The following is a 10,384-nucleotide window of genomic DNA, read 5'->3' on the forward strand; positions in this document are numbered from 1 at the left end:
CTGAAGTAGTCTCAGCCTGCTACTTCTCCGCCATCTTGACTCCTCCCCCTGGTTTATCTATAATTTGATATCTTTACTTAAAATACATCATGGTCATATTTCCACGCTGCCCTCCTTATTCTTTGTAAGGGCTACAGAGTATTATATTGTGTGCTGTATTATAATTAACCAGTCTCATATTAACAGATATTTGGATTGTTCCTGGTTTTCTGCTAATATAAAAACTGTTTGAATAAAATATCCTACCATATTTTTTATATCCTGCCATGTAAAATATCCTGCCATATTTTATAAACTCTAAGACATCATCAGGTATAAAAAGCACCATTATTTGACCATGCCACCAAGAATTTTACATGCCACCAAAAATGAAAAACAATGCTGTTTTTAAACTATGATATGACATCCTAATTTCAGAAATGAGAAATTGGGGGAAAATCAACAAAATATAATATACTTTTTCTACAGGATAAATTTCTAGGAACACAATTCCTCTATGAAAGAAAATGCACATTGATGCTTTTAATAATATCAGTTTACCCTTTTAAAAGACTGCACCAATTTGTATTCTCACCAACAGTGTGTTACTATGATCTGTTTTTCTTTCTTTAAATTTATTTTTTCATTTAACCTCAGTTAATTAACATTTATTCTATTATTAGTTTCAGAGGTAGTGTTCAGTGATTCATCAATGTTATATAATACTCAGTTCACATTATATCACATGTCCTCCTTAATGTCCATCACCCACTTACCCCATTCTCCCAGCTCCTCTCCTCCAGCAGCCCTCAGTTTGTTCCCTATAGTTAAGAGTCTCTTATGGTTTGTCTCCCTTTCTGATTTGTCTTGTTTTATTTTTCCTTCCCTTCCCCTGTGATCCTCTGTTTTCTTTCTTAAATTCCACATATGAGTAGGGTCATATGCTAATTGTCTTTCTCTAATTGCCCTAGTTCACTTAGCATAATACCTTCTAGTTCCATCCATGTCATTGCAGATGGCAAGATTTCATTCTTTTTGATGGCAGTGTAATATTCCATTATATATGTTTATGTAATATATACCACATCTTTTTTATCCAGTCATCTGTTGGTGGATATCTGAGCTCTTTCCTTAGTTTAGCTATTGTGGACATTGCCGCTGTAAACATTGGGGTGCAGGTGCCTCTTCGGATCACTACATTTGTATCTTTGTGTTAAATACCCCGTAATGCAATTTCTGGATCATAGGGTAGCTCTATTTTCAACTTTTTGAGGAACTTCCACACTGTTTTCCAGAGTGGCTGCACTGTTGCATTCCCACCAACAGTGTAAGAGGGTTCCCCTTTCTCCACATTCTCACTGACATCTGTCTTTTCCTGATTTGTTAATTTTAGCCATTCTGATCACTGTGTGTGGTATCTCATTGTGGTTTTGATTAGTATTTCCCTAATGCTGAGTGATATGGAGCATTTTTTCAGCTGTCTGTTGGCCATGTGTATGTCTTCTTTGGAGAAATGTCTCTTCATGTCTTTTGCCCATTTCTTGATTGGATTATTTGTTCTTTGGGTGGTGAGTTTGGTAAGTTCTTTATAGATTTTGGATACTAGCCCTTTATCTGATATGCCATTTGCAAATATCTTTTCCCATTCTGTCAGTTGTCTTTCGGTTTTGTCAACTATTTCCTTTGCTGTGCAGAAGCTTTTCAACTTGATGAAGTCCCAATAGGTCATTGCCTTTGTTTCCCGAGCCTCTGGAGACATGTCTAGCAAGAAGTTTCAATGACTGAGGTCACAGAAGTTGCTGCCTGTTCTCCTCTAGGATTTTGATGGATTCCTGTCTCACATTTAGGTCATTCATCCATTTTGAGTCTATTTTTGTATATGGTGTAAGAAAATAGTCCACTTTTATTCTTCTGCATGTGGCTGTCCAGTTTTCCCAACACCATTTTTTGAAGAGACTGTCTTTTTTCCATTGGATATTCTTTCCTGCTTTGTTGAAGATTAGTTGACCATACACTTGAGGGTCCATTTCTGGGTTCTCTATTTTGTTCCATTGATCTAGGTGTCTGTTTTTGTGCCAGTACCATAACTGTTTTGATAACTACAGCTTTGTAATAGAGCTTGAAGTCCAGAATTGTGAGGCCACCAGCTTTAGTTTTCTTTTTCAATATTCATTTGGTCTTTTCTGGTCCCATACAAATTTTAGGATTATTTGTTCCAGCTCTATGAAAAAAGCTGATGGTATTTTGATAGAGATTGCAATGAATGTATAGACTATTCTAGGTAGCATAGACATTTAACAATATTTGTTCTTCCAATCCATGAACATGGGACGTTTTTCCATTTCTTTGTGTCTTCCTCAATTTCTTTCATAAATGGGCTGCAGTGTTCAGAGTACAGATCCTTTGACTTTTTGGTTAGGTTTATTCCTAGGTATCTTATGGTTTTTGGTGCAATTGTAAGTGGGATTGACCCCTTAATTTATCTTTCTTCTGTCTCGTTGTTAGTTGTATAGAAATGCAACAGATTTCTGTGTGTTCATTTTTATATCTGGCCACTTTGCTGAATTCCTATATGAGTTCTAGCAATTTGGGGATGGAATTTTTTGAGTTCTCTACATAGCATATCATGTCATCTGTAAAGAGTGAGAGTTTGACTTCTTTGCCAATCAGGTGCCTTTTATTTCTTTTTGTTGCCTGATTGCTGAGGCTAGAGCTTCTAGTATGTCTATGTTGAACAACAGTGGTGATAGTGGACATTCCTATTGTGTTCCTGACCTTAGGGGAAAAGTTCTCAGCTTTCCCCCAATAAGAAAGATATTTGCTATGGGCTTTCCATAGATGGCTTTTATGATATTGAGGTCTGTTCCTTCTATTCCCTACACTGTGAAGAGTGTTAAGAAAGAATGCTGTACTTTGTCAGATGCTTTTTCTGGATCTATTGATTAGATCATATGATTCTTATCCTTTCTTTTATTAATGTAGTGTATCACATTAATTGATTTGCAGATGTTATACTACCCTTGCAGCCCAGGAATAAATCCCACTTGGTTGTGGTTCTTTCTGTAACTCCAGGATCCTGAGACCACACTGTCTCACCTAGGATTCCACCCCATTTCACCACCTGAGTGCCTTTCAGGTGGGGACATGAGAACATCCCTCACCACAGAAGACTTCTAAAAGTTCTGATTTTGCACTCCATGCTATATCACTTTCCTGTAGCCAGCCTATGGAGGCTCCCTTCCCCTGGGGTTTATCTTCTGATATATCGTCTCTGATTCACTTCTTCATACCTCCTATCTTGCAGAAAGTGGTAGCTTTTCCATTTGTAGAATTGCAGCAATTCTTTTCTTAGATTGCCAGTTGAGTTTACAGGTGTTCAGGATGATTTGATAGCTATCGAGCTGAATTCCTGGGACCAGACAAAATTAAGGTCTCCTACTCCTCCACCATCTTCCTCCTATCTCCCAGGGATCTATTTTTCTGAAGAAATTATTAAAAATCAGATATTTTGCTAACCTGAGAGGTGAAAAATGTATCTCATTATTGATTTGATTTACATTTTTTTTTTGAGAGAAGCTAATTGTCTTTTCCTTTGCTTACTAACCAATTTGTTCAAAAGTTTGTGTCCATTTTTAAAAGATTGTTTTGGTTTTTCTTACTGATTTTCAAAATTATTAAGATTATTTCTCCATATGTAAAATGGAAATTAGCTGGTGGCCATTCACTAATTTTAATTTCAAGTTACATTTTTGTAGATTTGAACTTGACAGAAGCAAATGCTGTTCTATTTAATGAAGAAATTAGATGTAGCTGACCTAACTAAATGCAGATATATCATTTTGGACAACCTGGAAACAACTGTTCAAAGTGGCTAAACTTAAAATAATCCCATATGGAAAAATATGTGAGGGTTATAAAGCTTGAAGTTAGGTATATATTCAAATTCAGTTGAATGAATCTCTGTAGAGGTATACTAGAGACTTAATTTCCTTGTGAGCAAAGAACACTCAGATGGGAGGCTCTCACTCTACAAGGAAGTGATTACAAAGTTAGGACAAGTATAACTGAATGGTCTTGCTTCAGAGGAGAGAGGGATGTTAGGGACTGCCTGGAGCATTGTCTAGAGAAGGGTATTGAGGCCATGAGAAAGATAGCACAGATGGATGGGCTTCAGAGGAATGGAGAAAGTCCACATATGGAGAAATCATATAGTATTTGTCTCTGACTGACTTATCTAGCTTAGCATAGCACTACTCTGTAACTCCATCCATGTCATTGGAAATGGCAAGATTTCATTCTTTTTGATGGCTTTGTAATATTCCATTATATATATATTCCACCTCTTCTTTAGCCATTCATCAGTCAATGGACATTTGGGCTCTTTCTATAATTTGCTATCATTGATAATGCTGCTATAAACATCGTGGTGCGTGTATCCCTTCAAATCAATATTTCTGTACCGTTTGGGTAAACACCCAGTAGTACAATTGCTGGGTCATAGGGTAGTTCTATTTTTAACTTTTTGAGGAATGTCCATACTGTTATCCAGTGTGGCTGCACCAGTTTGCATTCCCACCAACAGCATAAGAGGTTTCCCCTTTCTCCACATCCTTGCCAACACCTGTTGTTTCATGTATTGTTAATTTTAGCCATTCTGACAGGTGTGAGATGATATCTTGTTTTTTTGATTTGTATTTTCCTGATGATCAGTGACATTGAGCATCTTTTCATATGTCTCTTAGCCATCTGTATGTCTTCTTAGGAAAAATGTCTGTTCATATCTTCTGCCCATTTTTTAATAAAATTTTATTGCCAATCTGTATAGTTCTATGCTAGGCACTAAGTGGATATTCTCATTTATTTTCAAGCACAAAAAATTTAAAAGTATTACCATTTCCATTTTATAGAGACTATAAATCAGAAAGACATAAAAAAAAAACCAACATGTTCAAGGTCACAAAATTAGAAAGTGGCACTGAGATTCAAGTCAGGTTTACCTGACTGCAGAGTGTACTACTCTGTAATACAACTGCAGCATTCTTGTGCAGGACACATTTTCGTATTTTGACATCTATTTGAAAACACATACCAAGTGTATTAAAAACACATTGCTATGCTTTGCAATTTAAAATTAAGTCTCTGGGGGTGCCTGGGTGGCTCAGTGGGTTAAAGCCTCTGCCTTTGGCTCGGGTCATGATCCTGGGGTCCTGGGATTGAGCCCCACATCGGGCTCTCTGCTCAGCGGGGAGTCTGCTTCCTCCCCTCTCTCTGCCTGCCTCTCAGCCTCCTTGTGATCTCTGTCAAATAAATAAATAAATAAATCTTAAAAAATAAAAAAATAATAAAATTAAGTCTCTGAATTCATAAATGATAGGATAAAAAAATAATGAAAAGGAGCCATAGCATTTGGGATAGAGTATAAAAGAGTAGTTTTAGCAACAGGGAAATCAAGGTGGAGGCTAATGCCTATGGTAAGTGTGTCTCAGCTGTGGGCATATAGAGACAAAGCAGGGAAAGGGAAACTTTGATGAGTTCTAGTCACATTACTCTTCTGAAAACTATAATATGGATAATAAAGAAAAGATTGTTATAAGCCAAAACGCAGTGTCTGTTCGTCTGCAATTGACATAGTTTTGCCAGGATTGCCTGAAGCCCAGCTGATTATGTAGGTAAGTGTAATCTCACAACCCAGTAAAAGAGCTAGGTACTTTTTTTTTTAAATATTTACCTCAAATACACTCACTTTTTGAAAGTCTCTGTCATGTCCCCCCTATCTATTTTCAAATACAGTGCTGCTTCTGATGAACTTTTGTAGTTGTGGCATAGTTTTCTGACATATTTTGAATCTCCTGAATCTTGAAATGTTCTTCTGTCTGAGAAGGGAAGTATCAGCTTAAATAGATATTGAAGTCATAATAAAACCTCCGTTTCTGCTAATTTTCTCCTTTTGTTTATCCTTGAAAGTGATTTATGTTCTTAAAGATTCTTACTCCTAGTGCAAAGGGATGTGTAAAGTAGCCTTACATCTCAGGCTGATTTCATGAGTGTTCAGAGTGTTCTGGTAGATATTTAGCTCATTTTAGGGGACCGGTTGAAACAGGGTCTCCTCCTTCTCCACCATCTTGCCCCTCCTGGCTCTAACGTAACCTTAACATTAAGTGTGGATAACATAGTCTTCATTACCCTGTTCTCTTTTACACTTAGCCTATTTGATGACTCCATGACTCCATTTTCTTTATAAGCACATACATTTTAGTTTTGAAGTTATGAAAAAGCATTAAGAAGATACATTTTTACTCATCTCCCATTTTTAAGTTTTAGAGTATATACGCACATGTCTGATATTCAAATAGTCTAAAGTATTACAATAATAAAACAAATGGTGGCCTTTGCCTACAGTTTAGAAATAAAGACAATTTGATAGGGAAAACTTTTTAGGCCATCTGCTTTCATTGGAGTTCTGAGTATGTGTATATATGAGTTCTGAGTATTTTTGAGGCCTTCCCTTAAATAATCAGTCATGGCAACAAAAGGCTAAGTAACCTAAGATTAATAGAGTCAATATTTGTTCTTCATTAACATGGATACCAACTGAAGTCTGAGCTTTAGCTATGGTATACTCTAAAAACTAAATTAAAGATGGAAATGTGGTGACTGGACCTCAGTTTTGGTAGAACTAGTCATTGTCACTAAATGATAAAGGATCTTGGATGTTATAGAAAACTCTCATTTTAAAGATGAGAATGACGTGATAAGGGCCTTGCAATTTAACTGGTGGCAGAATTTGAAGCTAAGTCATTTTCTGATTCCTTATGATATGAAAACCTAACTCTTTGCATGATATAGGAATAGAACTGTATAACTAAATCAACCAAGTCCCTCGCATTTGCACTCTGCCTTTCAACATTTTTAAGCCAAGAAGAAACAGAATCTTTACCCTAATAAACATATCAGAACTAATTTTTAAAAAATAAAGAAAATAGAGACACAATATAATCCTCCTTTGTTAAACTGTTGAAAATAGATATGGAAAACCAGATCATCAAAGATGTGTAACTTTAAGAGCAAAAGTCCTGTCCAAAAATATAGATTCTTATTAGTTGATTGGAAAAATCTCTTCAGTATAAATTTTTAGAGACTGTAATGGGCACTGCTAAATTGCCCTCCAAAAAAAGCACTACCAGTTTGTTCTACCAATTAGTGAGAGTTTCCTTACATCACAGATACTTGACATTATAAAAAACTTTTTAGTATTTTTTCTAATATAGTGCCCCCCAAATGTGTCATATCATTTTAATTGCATTTCACTGGTTACTGAATGTTAGCATCTTCTGTTTTTTTGGCCATTTGTGTTGCTTTCAGCTGTGAATTACTTGTAATGTATGCATTTCCCATTTTTCTATTGGGTTCTATGTCTTTTTCTTATTGGTTGGATATTGCTCCTTATTCTGTTACACACAGTGCAGATATTTTCTCCCGGTTTGTCATCTTGTTGTTCTTTATGTGCTTATGGTTTGTTTTGCCACACAACATTTTAGTTTTGCTATAGTCAATTGTGTCCCTCTTTTTTTAGGGTTTTTGCAAAATGTGGTATAAAGTTCATACTTATATCAGTTAGGATCTTATCAGGAAAGGGAAATCACATAGTTTAAAATATAAGTTTATAATTATAAAATATAAGTTTATAATTGACCAAACCAGGGGATCAGATAACAAGGGATTGGCTTCTGAGAGGTAAAAGACGCCTGGCAAATATAGGAATAGCAGCTATAAACAGCAAACGCTGAGATTGAGCCATCCACTTACACCACCCTACTCCACCCCACCTACTCCCCAGGCCTCAGAATCCAGATCTTGGTAGAAAGCCTTTGTTCTGGGGTGCCTGGGTGGCTCAGTGGGTTAAGCCTCTGCCTTCGGCTCAGGTCATGATCTCAGGATCCTGGGATCAAGCCCTGCGTAGGGCTCTCTGCTGAGCAGGGAGCCTGCTTCCCCCCCACACCCAGCCCCCTCCTCTCTGCCTACTTGTGATCTCTCTCTGTCAAATAAATAAATAAAATCTTGAAAAAAAAAAAAAAAAAGAAAGAAAGAAAGCCTTTCTTCACTGGATGGTAGAGAAGACACCCATGGTGTCCTGTCTGGACAATTTGCTGGAAATATATATTCCAGATTTGCAGGAAATTCACCCTCCAGTGTGCATGGGGAGGTATTTTGCCCAAGGGATTTGGCTATGAAACTCCCTTAGGGTAAGCTTAGGGCCGCTGCTGGCCACTGGGTGCTACTAGCTGCCATGCACTGCTGGAGCCCAGCACTGTGGAAACCATCTGTATACTAAAGAAACCCGAGTGTGCTATAGGATCCTGCAGAGAGGAGCCCAGGAAATCAGGAAGAGCTTCTTCCTTGTGATAGCTCTTCAGCACCCTCTACTGACAAAATTTAGTGATGCCACGTAGCAAAGGAGAAATATTTATTTTTATTTTTTTTTTTTTTAAAGATTATTTATTTATTTGACAGACAGAAATCACAAGTAGGCAGAGAGGCAGACAGAGAGAGAGGAGGAAGCAGGCTCCCCGCCAAGCAGAGAGCCCGATGCGGGACTCGATCCCAGGACCCTGAGATCATGACCTGAGCCAAAAGCAGAGGCTCAACCCCCTGAGCCACCCAGGCGCCCCAAAGGAGAAATATTTAAAGGCCTCAACTTCATTTTCTCTGGAGCAACAATGAAATGTGGATTTGGAGCCAAGGAGTAATAAAATAATAACCACAGCACTTTACTATACATGAATTATATTTTTGTGCATGATTTGGATAACCTTAAACTTTTTTATAAAGATAAAATTGGAAACAACATAAAGGCCCATCAATAAAGAAATGATTGAATATGCTGATAATTTCATACCACAGATTACTATAGAGCAAAAATTAGATGTGTATCTAGACATATTTACTGCTATTATAAGATCTCTGAATGATATTGCTGAATGAAAATTAACAAAATTTTAAACTATAAAGTAATACTAAGTATTACATATATACACACACATATCACATATTCAGAAGTAGAAATCCTCATAAGATTATTTTATTAGATTCTTATAATTAGCATAATTTATAAACCAACTCTAAAGCACCTCATATAATAACTTTGTTAGAAAGATCTTCATATAATTTTCTGTTCTCTTATTTCTGTTCTCTTGTTTATAAATGTCAGAGAAATAAAGCCTATCTCAGGTCAAATTGACTCAAATTTCAAATTAGTAAAATTCTTAGAACTTGTAACTTCATATAATAAAAATCTGTGGGGGGGGGTTGTTTCTTTTAGGCAGAGGTTGAAAAAATTATTGCAGGTGCCTGGTACATTTTTCAGCCCCTTCTCTTCGGACTGATTGGAGCAGAAGTATCTATTGCATCTCTCAGACCAGAAACTGTAGGTAAGAATTTCAAAATAGTACATTTGCTAAAATCAACTTTTATATTCAGTGGAATACCTTCAGTAGGTATAGTTATTATCATAATTGTATAAAAAGTTAATAATAATCTAAGTCTCTTAGAGCAGTTGGCCAGAAAATAATTCTTTTCAATCTCAGGCATAAATTTTATACCTTTAATGTTATTCCTTGTAAAGAAAAGTAACACTACTAACCACTATCCAGAAGATGCAGGTCTTAAAATTTTTTTCCAAGGATAAAAATGTTCAATTAGACTTGTTTTGATCAAGGGCCAGAATTATTCATCAGTTCTATAATATATATCCATGGAACAAAAATGTTTGTTCATTCATTCATTCATTTATTTATTCATACATTCTAAAGTCATCGTATTAAAACTTTTGATTTCATAACACTGCACTTAAAAATTTATTTGTGCACATACACTCATTATTTCCTCCATTCCATTCATTCCATATTCTTCTATCTTTACTGGGAATCCCATCTCCCACTACCTCCTTCAGGACCTCATACATAGATTCTTCCCCTATTCTCATGTCACAGTTTTCTCCTCTTCATAATTTAAATAAGTTCTAATCTCTCCTGTCTTAAAATAATGTCTTTCCATTCCAATACATGCTACAACGTGGATGAACCTGGAGGACATTTGTCACCAAAAGACAAATACTGTGTGATTCCACCTATATGAGGTATCCAGGTAGTCAAATCATAGAAACAAAAAGTAGAATGGTAGTGGCCAAGGACTTGGGGGAGGGGGAAATGAAGTGTTGTTTAACATTAATGTTTAATGTTTAATCAGTTTCGCAAGATGAAAAAATACAGGAGATTGGTTACACAAAAATGTGAATGTTCAGCTTAATGCTACTGAACTGCACACTTAATAGTGATTAAGATGGAGGGTGCCTGGGTGGCTCAAAAAAAATGATTAAGATGGTAAACTTTGTTATGCATATTTTACC

At 36.3% G+C, this 10,384-nt stretch overlaps 1 protein-coding gene across 1 annotated transcript in view; it reads left to right on the plus strand.

Moving 5' to 3' along the window:
- LOC111156279 (solute carrier family 9 member B2) overlaps positions 1 to 10,384 on the plus strand; it is a 42,731-nt gene that overhangs the window by 26,024 nt on the left and 6,323 nt on the right. Inside the window, exon 8 of the mRNA XM_022517055.1 lies at positions 9,299 to 9,407. Coding sequence (XP_022372763.1) covers positions 9,299 to 9,407 — 109 coding nt within the window. The remainder of the gene's footprint in view (positions 1 to 9,298; positions 9,408 to 10,384) is intronic.

This window comes from Enhydra lutris, unplaced genomic scaffold (assembly GCF_002288905.1).
Source record: "Enhydra lutris kenyoni isolate GAN:26980312 unplaced genomic scaffold, ASM228890v2 scaffoldscaffold3, whole genome shotgun sequence".
Classification (NCBI taxonomy): Eukaryota; Metazoa; Chordata; class Mammalia; order Carnivora; family Mustelidae; genus Enhydra; species Enhydra lutris.